Consider the following 18,630-nt stretch of genomic DNA (forward strand, 5'->3'; position numbering starts at 1 on the left):
CTTGGGGGAAGAGAGGAGCAGTGCCGCAAGGCAGGGATGGAAGAGGATGAGCGGTGCTGCGGGGTTTGAATAGCAGTAATGGGAACTAGCGGAGGAAGCAGGAGGAGAGGATTCCTGAGGATACAGGAATGCACTTGTAAGGCAGACTGTAAGGAGGGAAGGTGTGAGTTTTGAGGAAGCAGCCAAAGCTGGAGAGGGTACAGACCAAGGAGGAAAAGATAAATGACAGCAGAGACATCTACCTGAAGGAAGCCAGGGAATTCTGGGGCTGCAGGTGGGTGTGTTTGTGTGACCCTTCTACACTGCTACAGCAGGACCAATTTGTAATCTGTTGGCTATTACGGCTTGTGTCCACACACAGCATAGTTCTGAGTTGGCAAGTGTGGGTAAAAATGGACAGAAATATCTTAGGCTGGTTTTGCTAGGCTTTGGCTCTCTTCCTGCAGGCATGTGTCTGCTTAGATTACATTTTGTTCTCTTTCCTTTCTTAGACCTCATCCAAGGACAGAGATGCTGTAACCTGTTTGGGTGGTTCTACATCTGATAACTCAGCATGCAATAGACTGTCGTAAAGTATGTTGCCCTGTGTCTGCAAGTGCAAGTGCGTGACCACTGCTTGTTTTGTCTTCTGCAGAGCTGTTATGAGAGAGCTACTCAGCTCTTCTAGAGTGTTATAGGTAAGAATATAGCTAGGAGGAATGGCACGTGTGCTGAAGCACAGTTACGATGGCACAAAACTCGTGTTGTGAATGCATGTGCTATAACAAAGATCTAGTGAGATTAAGCATGTTGGCCACAGAGATGTTGCTTTGGTTACAGTTTAGACAGCACCTTAATTAGGAGACAAGTATCCCTGGAGTAGTTTACAAATGTATTTGGTGTCATAAAATACCAGTCTTTCACTGAAATGTCAGGAAACAAGTTATTTGTTTTCAGCTTCCATAGTTTCAATTTGGCTCTTTCTGCTTGAGAAATTGAGTAAAATGCAGCTATGAGAGGAGAAAAAATTTATCAATGAAATACATGGTTGGAACTAGTTTTTCCTGCGTGATGTATGTACTGTGCTTGGAAACATAGGAAAAACCTCTTGGAGTCCTGTATTTCCTGCAGCAGTTACTGCCATCCTGAATCTGTAGAAGGGGGGGAAGAGGAGACAGAGCTGGGCTTGTATGTGTGTCCTGGGGAAGTTTTCCTTATCTGGTATCTGTCAAAAGGAATAATGTTAAAGTATTAAAAAGTAGTGGATGTCAATATCAAATACCTTGTCTCTAACAGAATTTTATGGTGGACCAATTAAAAAAGGACTTGGTGATCTTTGTACAAACTTAAAGAAATTCATTTTGGTAGGAACTGAGGACAGGAGAGAAAACTTGCAATGTAGCTAGACTTAGAATGCAGCAAAGAAGACGCTTGCTTTTCAGAACTTACAGGTCTGTGCTGTGACATCACCAAATATACAGTAGTAGAATAAATGACAGAAATCATCAGGTGTTTCAGCACACTGAGCTTTTGGTGGGGCTTGCTTTGCTGTGGGTCCTCCACTGTGACAGGAATCAAAAGGAAAACTCGCTGGATTAATAAAGATCTGAAGTGATCTCTGCTGTATTTTTTTTTTTTCTGGCAGCTGTAGCAGAGATTATTTTGCAGTGTAAATATTTGTGAGACAAATAACACGCTCTGTTAAGAAGCATGTTTACATTTGGGGATGACAGGTGGGAAAATGACCTGCACATACTTCCCAATTCACGTTACACAGCTTTGTAGCTGTACAGAAGCAAAGATAAGGAAGAGCTGTGATATTTATGATACTTTTTGCTGTACCTACTGAGGAAACTAATACCTTGTTTTTCTGAGTTGTGCTTCTAATTTTCCCTTCTTTCAAGGATATTTTTTTGGCCACAGGTAGGCATGATAGATTGCACACAAGGGCTTGGATACTCCCCTAAGTGTAATGAGTTACTGTTGCCTTAGCTGAGTCATAACCACTGACAATATGTACTTGAGTTATTGTAAATGGAGATTGAATATTTTTTCACTGAAGGCTTAAACTGACCTGTGTTACATCTCAATTGACTAAGAACATCTGCATCTCAGCTCATACTCAGTACTTCATTAAGCTGAAGTTTCTTAGTCTTGAGATCAGGTTCACTTGGGAAATAAAATTAGGCAAAAAAAAAAAGAATTATGTATTTAATTTGAGGGAATTTAAAAAAAGGGTCTTATCCGCAAGTTTGCATTCATGTGCTTTAAATCAAATACATGGAGATGATGAGTTTTCATGGTTTATATGGTATGTATTTGTATCTTAGGGAAAACTCATTACTAATGAATTCTCATTACACTACTCTGATTTGACTGGCAATAAATTAAATTATTTCCCCAAGTCGAGTCTGTTCTGCCTGTGACAATAATTGATCAGTGATCTCTCCCTGTCCTTATGTCGCCCCAGGAGCCTTTTGTTGTTGTTTTTCTTCGCCTGTCCAGACAAGGAGGGGGAGGCATAGAGCAGCTTGGTTGGCATCTGGCATCCAGCCGGGGTCAACCCACCACACCTATCTGTCACAAAGTTGTTTTACAGTATTTTTCCCCCTTTGGTTCTGCTCTGATTAGCCTTTGAATTCTTCAGACTGTAGAGGTGAACGGTTATTGCCAAAATGAAGCTGACTGTAGCTGCAGAATTGTCACTTTCTGCACTTGTCGCTACTCAGGGCAAGCTCTTACAGTATTTTCAAACAGCTTATTCTTATGATGATGTAAACAAGGGAACTCAATTGCACATCGAAGTATCTGCTTTTTGAAGTCCATAGTGTAATGGGGCTGACCAGTGTTGCGCTAATAGAATGTTTCTGTTTGTGTGGAACCCTTACAAATATTTGATGTCCCTTCACACTTCTAATGTAGCAAATCAGGAGGCTGTCTGATGCCATTTAATGTAATTAATTTTTGACCTGAAAGGTACTGTTTGCATTAGAGGAGAGAACAGGCTTGTGCTAACTTTGTTTCAGAACAATAGTGCTCCTTTCAAAAAAGACAATGTTTTCTTTGCTTCCAATTCTTCATCAGTAAAATGGAACTTACATTAGTCTATTTGCATTACGCTAGTGTCACAAAGGATAGGAAGTAGTCAGATTGCTGTGTATGATATTTAAAATAAAGGAGACTGTCAGCAGTAAAAAAGATGTAACTGACAGCTATTCCAGGAAAAAAAAAATCTTTGAGATTGTGGGTTGAATAGGACCAAAAAAAAAAGGTGAGTATTAGTACTCTTTTGATGTACTTGGTGAAATACATATAGGATAACAAAGTGGTATTGTCCCAAATGGCAAAATGCTGGACAGTTATTTTCATGCAACATATTGGCTTTGTTGCCATAAATCAGTACAACTGAAGAATAAATTGGTTGCTGATGTGTTCTGGTGCATGTCTCTGCATGATATTTTGTTAACCAAGTGTTTTAGAGACTTTTGAGAAGAACAAGTCCCTACTTCAAAGCTATTATGGATTCCTAGCCCTTTATTTCTGGGGTATTTTATGCTATTTATTTAAGTATTGGTATTTCCCACCAGTTTTACTCAAGTAGCTATGAAATGGAAAATGTTTTCTAAATGCAGAGCCTTTTCTTCTTGTAAATGTGCATGACCGTCCATATCTACAGCCAAAGTCATTCCCCAGGTGAGGCAAGAGGATGATTTAGGTGGAATCCTCGGTAGAAGCTGTGATTCAAGCTTTGAGCAGAGATGAGAGTAGATGACCTTCTGTAGGCTGTCCCTTAAAATTGATTGTTTGAGAGCAACATGTACCAGTTTTCTTTAGCAAGGGCTTGGCAAGTGTGGCCGAAGCTACTTTTTCCCCATGCCACCCTTATCCAGATAATGCCAGTGTCTGTGCTGAGCAGTTACTGATTCTTTTGCTACCTATTCCCTTATTTCACAAGTAATATCCTTGTGAATACAGGTGAGTTTTAAATCTCTGCAGTCCTTGAAGTTTGTCTTTCTTCAGTAGGCTTGTGTGCATGGAACCAGCAGAGTGCCAGCTGCCTGCGGGAACATGGTTCTTGATTTCCCATTGGGAAATAGCAATAAAAGGGAGTGCTTGCTGAGAAGCACCCAACAACTTGTAGTTCTGGAAACCCTGACTGGTAATACAGTATTCACAAAATTTGCAGCTCATAGAGCACCTTCAGGACTAGGGTAAGAAGGTGAGACTCTGCTGATTGCTTGCAATGGAATCAGTGGCCATAGCTGTGGAATTAGTTTGTAATGTGCTGAGTATTTGTTGGCTTAAACACAAACCTGTAGTCTATGTTGCGTTCATGGACAAAGCAGTGTTGGCTTGTGGGACTGTGGAAGTGGCTGATACTAACCTGAGGTGGTTTATTCCAAGTAGCTGGAAACTCTTAGGGACTTGGTGGAGTGCTGCTTTCTGGAGTGCTGTTGTAATTGTTCTCTCAAGCTGAGCCTTACCATCAGTCTTACAAATGGTCTAGTGTCCTTGTACGGTGTATCATAACAGAAAATGATATTAGGAGAATTGTGAATGAAATAATAAAACGTTTACTGAAACAGAGCCAACATTGAGCTCAGCTCAGTGTTATGATTCATTCAGTAAGCCAGAGCTCTTTCAACAGACAGAAATGTCGTTATCTATTCAATGCCTGACTTCAGTTAGAAACTACCAAAAAATTATACTTTCCAACAGTAATTTACAATCTATGAATTGCAGACAAGACAAGATAGTATTTTTGATTGATGTAATGTACTGATCTTTTGTTGTTGTTGTTTTTCTTTAATATTCACTTCTGTTTTATTGTAGAGAGGCAAAAACCATTCTATAACTTGAAGAGCCACAGTAAGGTAGTCACACAGGCTCTATGCTGGAAGTGTATCCTTAGGAAAACCGTGTTCTAAGGATGATTGTCACAATTATTTTTCAGAATTTGAGAGGAGGTTAATGGAAAGAAAGTAGAACAAAAACTACCAGAAGCCAGCCTAAAAATTCTGAAGTAACTTTTGAGGAATATGTTTGAAATAATCTAAACCTACTGCTTCTATGGGATATTAAGCACCTGAATGAAATTTTCCCTTAAACATGAAAGTGTACTTAGAGGTGTTACAAGGGATATATTAACTTTGCATAGAAGCTCTTGACCCTAATAGCGTTTTTTTGGGGGGAATACCCTGCATCCATGATCTCAGCAGGTTTGCGGAACAGACTTTGCATCATGTCTTTGGGTAATTATGTCTCTCATATTTTTGGGGGTAATCTTGTCTCTTGTTTCGCAGTTCTTCTGTAGGAGCATACAAGCTCTATGTGATTGCTTTGGCAGCTTTGCTTTAATTGAGCTTTCCATTTATGTGGCCATGCTATAAGGATAGCAAGCATAGGAAATACAGGAAGGAAGTATAAGATATTGTTGCTTGTATTTTTGTTTCTGTTGTTACAAGAAGAAAAAGTTTTACTTGTGCATCAGGATCCAAAAGCTTGTATTTTTTCCGTGTGGATTTTTCTTCCTCTTTTAGAATTCCATAATTCTTAAATTTGAAAGGAACTTTTAATATATCTGGGTTAATGGTTTTATTACTGTACAGGAAGAATGATTTTGGCAGCCAAGATAAAATGCGTACTCATTTTCTCAGGAAACTTTTTGCTCCCAGTTATGGAGAGATGAAGTATGTCTCGTTAATGAAGTCCATATATTTTGATCACAACTCTGTTTAATAGGAGCTAATTCTGTATCCAGTGGCCTGGAGGTGACATGGCCATTCTGTCTTGGGTGTATAATCTATATGGGAATAATGCATTTTATGTAATATACTTATGCATGTGGTAGTAGCATGAAATATTAGTGTTCTGTACTTTACGTAGGAGTCATCCGACAGACTATGAAGAATGGCAGGCATTTTCTAGCTGTAGTGTGGTATGAGCAGCAAAACTTTTGTATGTACAGAACACACGATACACTATTCTCATATAAGACAGTGGGATTTTTGTAAAATTCAGATATAATGGAGTTACAGTCTCCTCAGAGCTGTTTCCTGTGACTAGAAAACAGAACAACAGTAAATGACTAATTAAGAGGCCGTTCAATTACTGCTTGTTCTCATTGAAAGCTGGGAACTACCATGTTACGTTTCAGGTTGTACTCCAGTTCACTATACTACATGGCTGTTGCTGCTAAGGGGTTATCTCAAAAGCTTTCTTCACCCTCATTTTATGTTTATAATGGCTTTTACTGGACCAAAATATCGTGACCTCCCAAAGAGTTTCCTCTGAGAGCACTTTTTGCTTTACTCATTTGTGCTTCTTATTTTCTCAGCATTCATTAGTCTTTACTTGGGCACAATCCTGTTCAATAAGAAAGGAATCAGAAGCAAGTGTACATTTCAGAACCTCACTTTCAGTCTGCTGTATACATTTTCTTGATCGCAACAGGTCTTCTCGTGGGAACGTTAGATGCGGTGTTGGATTCTACATCGAAAGTCGCCCCATTTCGCATCCTGCATCAGACACCAGACTCTCAAGTCTACTGGTCCATTGCATGCGGTATGTACTGTCGTTTAGAAGCAAACTGAGTTTATAAAGTGCAAAATGAGGGTACAAACTACAGCATCCGTTTTTGGGTTAATCTTCTCACATCATTATTCATTCTTGTGACCTCTAAATGGTTTAAAATAATTTGCAAACCGGAGATGGACAGTAGTGTGTGGTTCCAGTTTTTCAGAATGTGTCTATGAACTCTTTATATTACAGCTTCAGGTTGCCTGGTGTCTGCAGTGGTACTTCACTAAAGCCTTGGTGTTCTCTTAGAATAACAGAGGCACAATCTTTTGGAAGCTGCAAGCTCGTAACAGTTCAGGGTGATAGGGATAACTTGACCCTTGGGAGTACTAAATGTGCTGTAGATAGGAGTAATGGGAGCTCCTTATCCTGATGCTTTTTTCCTACTTTCTCTTCGCTTGTTAAAATGAGCCAGGTTCTCCATCATGGTTGGAGCTGAATTCTTCTGCATTACCTCTTGCTCTCATAGTGTAAGAAGTTCTTTCTCTTTCTCATGTTGTGTTGTTAATGAGTAGGAAATGGAATAGAAAATTGACCTTGAGAGTAGGGTATGTGAATTCTCCTAGAGCGTGCTTTTTGATGGTGTGCATGAGTTTATTTTTTTACATTTTTTTTTTAAAGTTTTGCCACTTGTCCTGAAGATAAAGTCTTATTCCTTTATACAGGCTGCTTAACTATTGACCGTCCACTCCACTGCACAAGTTGAGAAGGCCCTTTTATTCCTTACATACATCATTGTTTTTTCTTCTAAGTCATGGTCTTGTCTTTGTATTGAAATGAATATTGTCTTGAAATGAATATTGTCTTGTGGTCTAATGCTAAAGTCATTGTTGTGGAATTAATCTATTTGGGCTTTTTTTAAACTCTGAAAACATCTATAATTACAGTGAAAAAGAACCATATATTTAAGCTCATTTTTCCATGCTTTTTTTTTTTTTTTAAATTAGTAGTGATCTTTAAAGAAACAGAACTCCACTGGGACTTCTCTGTGTTCTAGGCCTTCCTTTTAGTTGCCTGTGGCAAAAGCTGAGCTTTGAAGGAAATCTAACATTCTGCAAACACATGCATGAGTAATTCTACTAGTTGTTACATTGGATTTTGCTGTTATTGCTTGATTATGAATCTTCATGGCTTCACCTTAAATGAAAAATTGTGCCTCTTTCTCTCTTTTCTATACAGTTAGGTGTTTTTTAAATACAGATTTGTTCTTGTAGTTTACACATTTCATAGTGTAATGCTAATCTGATCCTGTTCATGCTCTGCAAGGACTTAGAATCACAGAATAGTTTGGGTTGAAGGGACCTTCCCAGCTCCCCCAGTGCCCCCCCTGCCATGAGCAGGGACATCTTCACCAGCTCAGGTTGCTCAGAGCCCCGTCCAGCCTGGCCTGGGATGTCTCCAGGGATGGTTCATCCACCACCTCTCTGGGCAACCTGGGCCAGTGTCTCACCACCCTCAGCGTAAAACATTTCTTCATCATGTCTGGCCTGAATCTCCCCTCTTTTGGTTTAAAATCATCACCCCTTGTCCCGTCACAGCAGGCTTTGCTGAAGTGTCTGTCCCCATCTTTCTTATTGGCCTCTTTTAAGGAGTGAAAAGCTGCACTAAGGTCTACCTGGAGCCTCCTCCAGGCTGAACAGCCCAGCTCTCTCAGCCTGATCTCCCAGCAGAGCTGTTCCAGCCTCGGATCGTTCGTGTGGCTCCTCTGGCCCCTCTCCAGCAGGTCCATGTCGGTCCTGTGCTGAGGCTCCAGAGCTGGTCACAGCACTCCAGTGCTCTTCTCGGAAGGGCAGTAGTCAGTGAGAGAACTGTTCAATAACAATTTAATGTAATTCCTTACATGTCACTTTAAAGGGCAGCCTTATAAAGTTGATAGAATTTGAACAGTTTGTGAATTGGCAGTTAATAAAATTTTAGGACTACTTCTGAAGAAGTGAGAACTGATTCGTGTCAGGCTGTCAAAAGGATACTTTGATAAATTTGTTGGAAATATGCTCTGGGGAATTCTAAGGCCATGAGCTCAGCCCTTGGGAAAACACAAAGGATAATCTTCACTTTAGGACTGAATTTATCTTAAATCTGTGCTATGTAAGTATGCTTTACAACAAAAGGCTATATAATGTAGTCGTACTTCATGTTAGAAAGCAGATTGTTCCTTCTGTGAAGTGAAGAAATTGAAAAGTCTAGATTTTGTCTCTGCTATTACATAGAAAGGATCTGAAACAGTGGTTCTAAATCATTTAAATATGTATTAAAATGTTGCATCTTTACTGTGTCACATCTGTCCCTGTGATTCACGCGGTGACTCAAATAATTGGTCTACATGTGTAGTCTGAGAAAAATAATTAGTTTGCAATCTAATTGCTATGTTAATTACTCTTCATATAGTTTTTAAAGTGTTGTTGCAAATCCACCCTGTGTAGTGCAGTCTGACTATTTAACCATAATTAGAACAATTCCTATTCACTCCCAAGACAACTTTAACTAATTCTTTCGTGTCCACTGAAAGTTCTTTAATTAGTCTTTACAAAGCAAATTGAGAAAAAAGAAATTGTTAAAGGTGTGTTCTTGCTTAGGGTGTAGGTACTATGTGATTGCCCTGACTGATTTGGTTTGTGAGCAGTCGTGTGGAGGATGAAACTGACGAATAGTTGATATTCTAGTATCTCTTTATTCAAACTTATGTAAATTCTTTCCCTGTCCCGCACTATCTGATGGGGAGCCACCTGTCTTTAAAGAACTGACTCAGTATTGAACTTGATGGACCTGTGCTGTTGTTTCACTGGTATCATCTCTGCTTATTACCACTTGCACAATTTGTAATTGAGTATGTGAAAAGAATAAGATTAATTACCGCAAGCATTTTGTAGTTGGCCTACCACATTTCTCTAATTATAAAAGTAACTAGTGGGTAAGATTGTTCATTTCTATTTAAATTAAACCAGTAATCTAAATGTATTTCTGAGAAGTTCATGTGAGAGATGATTTTATTTTTTGTAAAGTTGCAGTGATATTCACCATACAGTAAGTGCCAGCTCTCTCAAACCTATATTAAAAAGCAGTGTAAAATAAAGAAAGTAAGAAGGTTGGCTTCTCTCTCATGTGTTTGAAAATGCAGTATTTATATTTTTTGAACATTGAATTTTGTCTTGGCTCTGTGGTTTGTACATTCCTTTTGATTATTGATAACAGGTTTCTTAAGTTACTCCTCTGCTTGCAGACATATGGAAACAATGCATTGTTTGGAATTACAGCATAAGCAGAACTTTATTGTTTCCTGACTGGCAGTTGCCTGAGCTTTAGTGTGGTTAGAGGTATAGTTAAAATGTGACTTGATAGAGAATGAGATAAAACCATGACCTGTACACAAGTAAGTACCAAGTGTCTGTTATAAGCAGCGTAAATGCTTGTTTCATGGATCCAAAGAGAAATCTTTGCTGCCTCCCTGGTTACAGTGATGTTTGCTTTACATCCTTACACTTGGTAGAAGGGATTTTGCACAGCAGGTCTAAGTCTTGGAGCTCTGCTTGCAGGTGAGCATATCAAAGGCGCAGATTCCATTTTCTTCATCTCATGAATTTGATGTCACATCTCCCACCTTCTGGACTGTGAGACTGGGAGTGTTCTAGCGATGCTGTGCTGTCTGTGTTGGGGAGGTACCGCTGAGCTGAAGGAACTGTCAGTCCAGTTCAGGCTTCAGCGCCGAGCCACACCACGTTGACAAAGCTGACATGCTTCTGAATGTGAAGGCCAGAAATACAGCTGCGTAAAGGGCTTGAAAGATAAAAACACGGCAGTGCACATTTTTAATGTACACCAAATGCATTTTTAGTGTACACAAGAGCTGGACAATAAATTTGAGACTTGTGGTTTGGACTTGTGTATCTCGATTACTCTGTGAATCAGGAATTTGCTAAGTATGCTCTTGATTAATATTTTTAGTGAAGTGATTGAAGTCTGTTCTAATTTTAAGTAATATTAGCTTTCTCTTTCAATCAGGAGCCAGCAGAGAGGAAATAACAGAACACTGGAAATGGTTAGAAGACAATGTTATGAAGACTTTATCAGTATTTGATTCAAATGAAGATATTACGAGCTTTGTCCAGGGAAAGATAAGAGTAAGTAACAGGCACATAATATAATTGGGAAGGGCCAAGTATTTTTTCCTCTAAATGTACACAAATAATACATCCTCTTTAGAATATTGAAGGGCAGCACTGTAATGCTACATACTCCTGATTGAATAGTGCGTGGCTGTTAACTTGGACACACTCCATTGTTGTTTATCTGCCTCACAGTTAACTAAGGTTGTTTGACATAAACTCTTTCTGATAATTGATACACCAGGTGCTTTGAGATAGTGGTCTAACACTGATGATAACTTATTCTATAATAACTTTAGTAATGCCTGGGAAGCATATGGTATATTTTTGTGAAGGTGCAACGGTTCATTTTATATATGCTGAATATTTAGCCCAGGAGTTCTTGTGATAAAGTGAGGAAAACATCTATTTCAGAAGAGGAGATCTGAGAATGCTGTGCTGTTTGTGTGCAGGTGCTTATATGGCACACACTCACACTGATGCATATATAAAGTAACTGGTTATTTTGTTTTAGGGCTTGATTGCTGAAGAGGGAAAAGGTTCTTTTGTAAAAGAAGATGATCCCGAGAAGTTTCGTGAAGGTCTTATGAAGTTTGAAAAGTGTTTTGGCTTACCAGAGCAGGAGAAGTTGGTTACCTATTACTCGTGCAGTTACTGGAAGGGCAGAGTGCCCTGTCAAGGATGGCTTTATCTTAGTACCAACTTCCTTAGCTTTTACTCATTTTTGCTTGGAGCAGAAAGTAAGTAATCCTTGATGCTAAGCCTAATCCCGTCACATTTTACTGTTTATCTTTCAGATTTGGAAGAATTCTTCCTACATGCTAACGGAGCTATTTCATGAAGGGACCTATTTTGCCGTATGAGCAGATGTCAATACAGAACAGAAAAAACTGCAAATATAAAATACTTTATGGAAAGGAATACATTTGTGTAACTTACTACACAATGTCCATTAGCTTTCTTTCTCTATACAGTCTTTAGAGAGAAGGCAGACCTCTTGCAGTTGACTGTAACTGAAAGTTGTCCATCATTTTTAGTTCATGCTGCATATTAATTCAGTCTGTGAGGATTACACTTACTTCTTCACACACAGAGACTTAATTTTTCACATGGGCACACTATGCACTGGTGATAATTGCACTTATCTTTTTTTTTATCCTGTGTAAAGTTAGAGATGCCCAAATAAATTCCTCTAATAGTGTGAGCTGCAACTGTATTTATGTGAGAACTAGAAAGCACAAAGACAGTAGGATCCTTTCTAAGCTAATTTTCATTTGTAATGAGAAATGTTATAGCTAATGGTCACAGTTCCTCTGAATTTTGGAAGGTGATCAATTTACTTTAAGAAGCCCTATATGTAAACTCTTCAAGTGGGGTAGCTTGTATGATGGTATTTGTTTGCAATTTGCACATTCACATGATAGTGAAGAAAAGGTGATGTAAGCTTGTATTTTCATACATGGTGCGTCTTTCTTGAATGCTTTTCTTTCTATAAATTTTTTTCTAATGGAATTACTTTAAAGGAATTGCAAAGAGATTGTTTTTTGTGCTTGTGAATTTGTAGCCCCTTCCAAGTGAGTTATCATTAAGCTGTGTTACTTAATTATCTTATTAGTGCTGTTGACTGCTACTATTTTTTTCTTCTTTTTTTTAGTATGAGGGTAGCAGCTCATGAGAAGTTACTCATGTCTGATTATATTTGTATTTTCAGTAAAACTTATTATCTCCTGGGATGAAATATCCAAACTTGAGAAGACCTCCAATGTGATTCTGACAGAGAGCATTCATGTCTGCTCCCGTGGGGAAGATCACTATTTTTCCATGTTTTTGCACATTAGTGAAACGTTCCTTCTCATGGAGCAGCTGGCAAACTATGCTGTTAGGAGACTTTTTGACAAGGAGACATTTGAAAATGACCTAGTCCTTCATGACCCCTTGCAGATCACCAAGAGGTAATATATTACTATTTAGTTCTATAGTAAGTAATAATAAAACCCGTTTTAGGTTGTGTTTCCTGGGTAATTGAGAGCTCAGTTTGGTAGCAGTGCCAGAGAGGGATGTTGCTTTACAACCAAAACATTGTTTTTGGCTGCAGTTTCTTGTGAAGAATTAGCCCACAGCAGATGTTGATAACATGTGCTACACTTCTAGCTAATTAACCTCTGTCAAGCCCAAACTTGTTTTGGGGTTAAATGGACCATTTTGATGGGTGAGGAAAGAGAGCAGGCTGGGCTATTAGTATGTTTTTCTGCACTGCCTGTGGGCCCTGGTTCAGCAGAGTGCTTCACTGTGTGAGAACACGGTTGAATCTATTCCTGTTTAGTGAAGTGTTTAAGTATTTAATGACTTTGCTAGGTGGGTTTATATAGGTAGGTATAGTCTTGGCTTTGTTGCATCTTCAAGGAAAATGTAGAACCCTCCAGCAGAGCCCATGGATTATGGGAGAACATGATGTTTTACTCTCATTTCCCAAGGTATTTTTAACTTTTGTATTTGTAAAGACATTTTAAACTGATTTAATTTTTCTTTTGTATCTTTTACCCTGTTTTTTGTGTTCTGTTTTTAACATAGAGGCCTAGAGAGCCGTGCCCACAGTGAGCAGTTTAGCGCATTCTTCAGACTCCCCAAAGAAGAGACCTTGAAGGAAGTTCATGAGTGCTTCTTATGGGTTCCTTTCAGTCATTACAACACCCATGGGAAAATGTGCATTTCAGAAAACTACGTTTGCTTTGCCAGCCAGGATGGCAGCCTGTGCAGTGTAATCATTCCATTAAGAGAGGTAATGCAAGCTAAAGGTCCGAGCCAGTTATACCAAAGTTTTGCACTTGTGTAGTTTAATGCCAGTTTAGCAGATTTTCATTAGAATCTGCTTACTTTATGTCATATGTTTCCCCCTGCTTTGGATACTGCATGTAGGAATTCTGTTTGTAGGTCTGTAGAACTGCTGTCATGTTTCAGCTTTGTTCCCTGTATCCTCTTGCCCTTTTTATATTTACTCTGATTTCTGTAGCTGCGTACAGAATCCTAATTTTGTAATTTCATTTGTTTGTTTTTTAAATAATTGAAAAGCTTATGCTTAATTCTTGAAGTTGAGTGAAAGGTTGATTCTCAAGATAAAAAGTAAAGATTTGGAGAGGGTAGAGGATCCTGAAGGTTAATAATTTCTCTGGTGTGTTTATTTCTTAGCTGAGTAGTGCAGTTCTTTTTGCAGCAGTTGAGCAGTGCTGCCTGTGCAAAGGTCTGTAGGAAAATCCATTGACAGTTGTCAGTGTATCAATGCCACCACAGCTGATAGTCTCAACAGACTGAATAAGGACCATATTTAAAGGATGCAGCATTCATATTTCTATAGAGTACTATAGCTAGACTGTGGAGTAACATCTGAGAAAAAAAAGCCCTTCATCCCTCTCTTGACATCATGTGCCCCGGGACATTGCCACATTTCAGTCTTCCAGTGTTAAAAGCTTTTGATCAGCACCCAGGCATATTTTACAGTCACCTAAAAATTAATGAGGTTCTGTAATTTCTCTGTGGTTGCTCTACATACTTCGTGTACATGCTGCCTGACATAAGACACCTGACGGAGGGGGGTGAGCTGAGCCAATTGCAGCAATACACGTGGTGTTCCTCCCCCAGATAAAGCAGTTTAACTGATCATCTATAAATAGTTCTGCAAACAATAGACACTTCCATAACCTGTGAAAACAAAAAGAGGCTGAGTTAAAGGAACTGATTCTGAATTCTTTCTTGTGGATTGTTGGCCCCTCACTATTACACAGTGATAGTGTACTGCAGAGTATCTTTAGCTCAGTGGTATTTCATTCTTTACCTGTAACAATGTGAAAGCATCAGCAATAGCAGTCAGTCTAGCTCTTCATGATTGTCTCACTTGTACTTGCATTATTAAAGTGTATTAACTGCTCTAATCCTTAACTGTTCCATCATGGCAATTAAAATCAGCTCCAGCTGTCATGTGTTATGACAGCTGTCTTTGAACGGGTATTCTCACTGGAAATTCATTCTTATGAAGCTTGATTCCTTTGATTACTTGCAAAAGCCATGTTTTGTCTGCTTTTGGATGGTAAGAATAAAAGAGTAACAGCTCCAGCAGGTACAAGGAGGTGAGATTTTCAAAGAAGCTCAGCCCTTACAGCTGGGAAAACCTTTTCAAAGATTTTTTTATACTCTTTCGAAAATCTGTCGCATAATACTTATCTTGTGTTAAAATAGCTCCAGACCACTGAGCTTTAAAGTAGTGAATTTGTTACTTGGGTTGCTAATTCTGTCCATGTGTTGCTTCATAGCACTGTTTCATGTACTCATGTATTTTTAACAGGTTTTCTCTTTTAGAAGTAAGCTGGTAAAATTTGTTGCCTAATTTATGTGTCCTTGCTTCTGTAGGTCACAGGGGTGGATAAGGCAGATCCAGCCAACAGAGGAGTCAGCATTAGTACCAAAGGAAAAACAGCTTTTCGTTTCACGGAGGTTAGAGATTTCGAACAGCTTGTGGCAAAGCTCAGAATGAAATGCAGTGCAACTTCAAGTCCACAACACATCATAAATGCAGAGGTAGCTGCTCTGCTAATTCTGTTTTATTACCTGCTCCTAGGCATAAGTTGTCTAGACTTCCTGAGTTTATGTGTTGTTGTTAGTGTTTTGCTGTGTAATGCAATACATCTATCTGTAAGCCTGAATCTAGACACAAGATGGGTAACAGTGTCTGCTGTACCTCTAGATTTCAAGTTGTCTAAATATTTTTTTTCTTTTTAAAAATCATGGTCCCGTCTATTGCCCTCAGACCCTTCACATTAAAACAAAAGTCCACCAGTCTGATGGAAAATTATGTGTAGTTGTATTGTTTTTTGCCAGCTATTTGACTCAGGAAGTTGATGGAATGATTGTAAGGTTGTTTCTAGATGTGAAGAAATCTGTAAGTATAGTTTCATGCAGGAGAAATAAGAAAGCAATGACAAAACATCCATTACAAGAATTACGTAGTTGCTGTATCTCTTCCCTGAAAATTTTCCCCTGAAAAAATGGAATCAGCTCGAGTAGTCTCTGAAGTAACAGTTTTAAGAGTGGAGAAGTGTACAAAGAAGTGCCTTTTGTGGAAAATATCAGTGTATCAGCAAAATCTCTATCTTGAGATTTTGATTCTTAAGGATTAAAGGGCAAAAATGATTAATAAATGCAAGATAGTTTGATATCAGCAGCAATGCTCAGCTGATAAGGGTACAGCACAGCCCTGGATGTTAAGGGGCATTCCTTTTTAGATTACCTTGTTTTGGTTGTATCTACATTATATTGACATACCATGCTAAGTCATGTACCTCTGGGTTTAAGGTGTGGAAAAATAACTCTGTGCCCATATGAAGGAGAATGTGTTAAACAATGGTGCTACTGTGAATGCATTGTGGTTTTGGTTCTTTTACTTTGTTTTCCATCAGGTTTTGAAAAACAATCTAGCTTCTAATGCTGGTTTTTAAATGCTCTCAGCACTTCTGTATAGTTCAATATACGGGTCTATTTAAATGAATGCTTTTCTTTTGACTTCAGTGGTGATGGATGGTCAGGCCTCCCTGTCTGTTACAGTTCTCATTGTCAACATTTGTCCTTTCATAATTGAGTTTTGGCTGTAGAGATGGATTTTTTGTTCAAGTGCAGCCTCTTAAAGCCCAGCTGTGCAGAGTAGGGACTGCTGTTTTTCATGTATTTTGGAAGTCCGTGTCTAATACCTGTAACTTAATGTAATGAACAATGATGTTTGGCATTTATAACTACCACTGTTAAATTTTTTTTCAAGGTTGCAGCTAGTTCTGCCTCGGATACTCCAAAGGATTTTGATGCGGCACCGTCAAAAATGGGTCAGAGAGATAACAGCAGAACTGTTGGTACAGAAGCCCTAATGACTGTCTATCATCCTCAGGATACTGAGAATCTAGACCCTAAAATGGTAAGAGCTAAAATGGCCAACAGTGTTCAGAATCTTAATTGGAAAGGATTGTATTCCAGCAAGGCTGCTGATTTCCTCTGGGACTTTGCCAGTCTTCCTTCATCTGCATTGTCTGTATTTGGAATCCACAGGGTGCTGCTTCATGGCTCCATTCAATTTTCTGCTCTTCTTGTGTAATAATGATATGCCTTATCTTTGTGGAGCTAATTCCTCCTGCTTTTCCACCCCTCAGGGAAGAGTTGGCTGTTTGTTTCGTGATAGTGACCATGTTTCATATCTGTCTGAATTGTCAAGATACAAAGTCACTACAAGCTCTTTGGGGGCAAGGAGAATGTTATCTAGAAATTGACTTCATTTCTTCCTTGTTTCATTCTTTTACACTTCTGTCTAACAAAGTTATGCTCTAGAGAGTGTTTCTTTAATTGTTTTTACAGTAGGACATCCTATTTTTGCTTCTCTGTAGTATATGCAAGAAGACAGGTATTATTTTAAAATTAAGTCTTTCAGCAGAACTGGGTGAATTAAGATACGGAGTTTTTCGTATTAGAAATATCAGATAATAAACACCCTTTGGGCAGGAGAAAAGGGAATCCAGATTTTTGAGTTCTACCTATTATAGCATGTTGAACAAAAGTAGCCAAAGTCTACTTTTGGCACCTTTAATTGCTTTAACAATGTTAAATCTTACTGCTGCATGCACGGAAAATACAGTGGCAGCGTTCACGCTGCCTCAGCCCTGAAGCACCTGGTCATCAGTTGCTTTGCTTCAGAGAAACTGAATTGTGTTTTAGGTACTTCATCAACAGTTTATTAGTAATCCTGTACTTCATGAAGGATCTGTTTCACTGCTTCTACTATCTCTGCGGGTAAAATGCCTGTAAATTCAGTTTCGTCTGAAATGGGAATGTTCATTCTGCAAAGCGGGTTTTACTTGCATGGCTGGTCCTGCTGAAGTTCAGATGTTTACACTGTTGTCTTCTGTGTTAATAGAAACTACTAGCTTGTTAAAACGTTCTGTCTGATTGATAAATATTTGGTTAAATGTAAAACCTATATGGGTGTGTTTTCAGCTGTTAGTTCCGCTCTTTAATCCAACTAGACTTCACTCTCCTGCAGAGTTACTTGATTATTGCTTCTCTCCTCGTGTTATTTGGAGCTCATGTAAATAAGCTGAGGAAAGATTGAGAAACTATGTGAGAATAATGACACTGATGTCATGCCATCCCTCTGTGTACTTTCCACCATTTGTAGCCATTCTGTTCCAAATCTGTCAACTAATATAATGCAAGAAATCATGATGAATCAAAAAAAGCAAGCAAGCTGTTTTGCCTGCTGAGTTTCAGTGGGATATAATTTCATCTGTAACAGTGTTAGTACATTTTTATTGCTGTTGGCAAAGAACGGTTCATAGATATGTTAAAATTGACACATGTATGTTAATTTATCAGAGTAATTAAGCAGGCAGCTGTGACAGTGAGCTGACTTACACTATGCACAGGTTAGATTTTGCTCTGATTTTCATCAGTGTTCATTTTATGTATCAAAACTGATGCCAGCCATTTTCAGTTTATATGAATATAACTGGGAGCAAAATTTGGTCAGTATAGCTAATGCTTCTTGTTTTCTGCTTTTCATAGTTGAAAGAAAAAATGAAAGAACAGTCCTGGAACATCCTCTTTGTGGAACGGGGACATGGTGTCACCATGTTTAGAACAAAGAAGACTCGAGACCTAGTTGTAAGAGGGATCCCGGAGGCATTAAGAGGAGAACTCTGGCTACTCTTCTCAGGTATTGCATAGCAAGTATAATTGATTCTTTTTGTGGATTCACCTGTATGGATGTTCTAGTTACTGGCTGAAAGTAGTCTGACAAAAAATGCACTTACCTCTGGCAATTTATCCAAATCTTTCTGAAGACAGGCACTTCAGAATGTTGAACAGGATAGTTTTGTCTGTTACTTTGTTTTGCCTTGATTCAAACTAAACCTGCATATAACAAGTTCAGTTGAAAAGAAGT

At 38.7% G+C, this 18,630-nt stretch overlaps 1 protein-coding gene across 8 annotated transcripts in view; it reads left to right on the forward strand.

Moving 5' to 3' along the window:
- The window catches only part of TBC1D8B (TBC1 domain family member 8B), a 37,640-nt gene that overhangs the window by 2,204 nt on the left and 16,806 nt on the right, over window positions 1–18,630 (forward strand). For 6 of the 8 annotated variants that reach the window (XR_013922760.1, XR_013922761.1, XR_013922762.1 and 3 more), the window contains exons 2-9: window positions 6,433–6,543; window positions 10,558–10,676; window positions 11,176–11,401; window positions 12,373–12,613; window positions 13,233–13,440; window positions 15,063–15,230; window positions 16,465–16,614; window positions 18,252–18,402. Coding sequence is in view for 3 of the 8 variants with exons in the window: in XM_080352601.1 (XP_080208727.1) it covers window positions 6,433–6,543; window positions 10,558–10,676; window positions 11,176–11,401; window positions 12,373–12,613; window positions 13,233–13,440; window positions 15,063–15,230; window positions 16,465–16,614; window positions 18,252–18,402 (1,374 nt within the window). In the remaining 5 variants the exon portion in view is untranslated. Of the gene's footprint in view, window positions 1–491; window positions 678–6,432; window positions 6,544–10,557; window positions 10,677–11,175; window positions 11,402–12,372; window positions 12,614–13,232; window positions 13,441–15,062; window positions 15,231–16,464; window positions 16,615–18,251; window positions 18,403–18,630 lie in introns of all 8 variants that reach the window. The other 2 variants (XM_080352603.1, XM_080352602.1) reach the window with 2 other exon arrangements.

The sequence above is a fragment of the Nesoenas mayeri genome (assembly GCF_963082525.1).
Source record: "Nesoenas mayeri genome assembly, chromosome: 13".
In the NCBI taxonomy this organism is placed as follows: Eukaryota; Metazoa; Chordata; class Aves; order Columbiformes; family Columbidae; genus Nesoenas; species Nesoenas mayeri.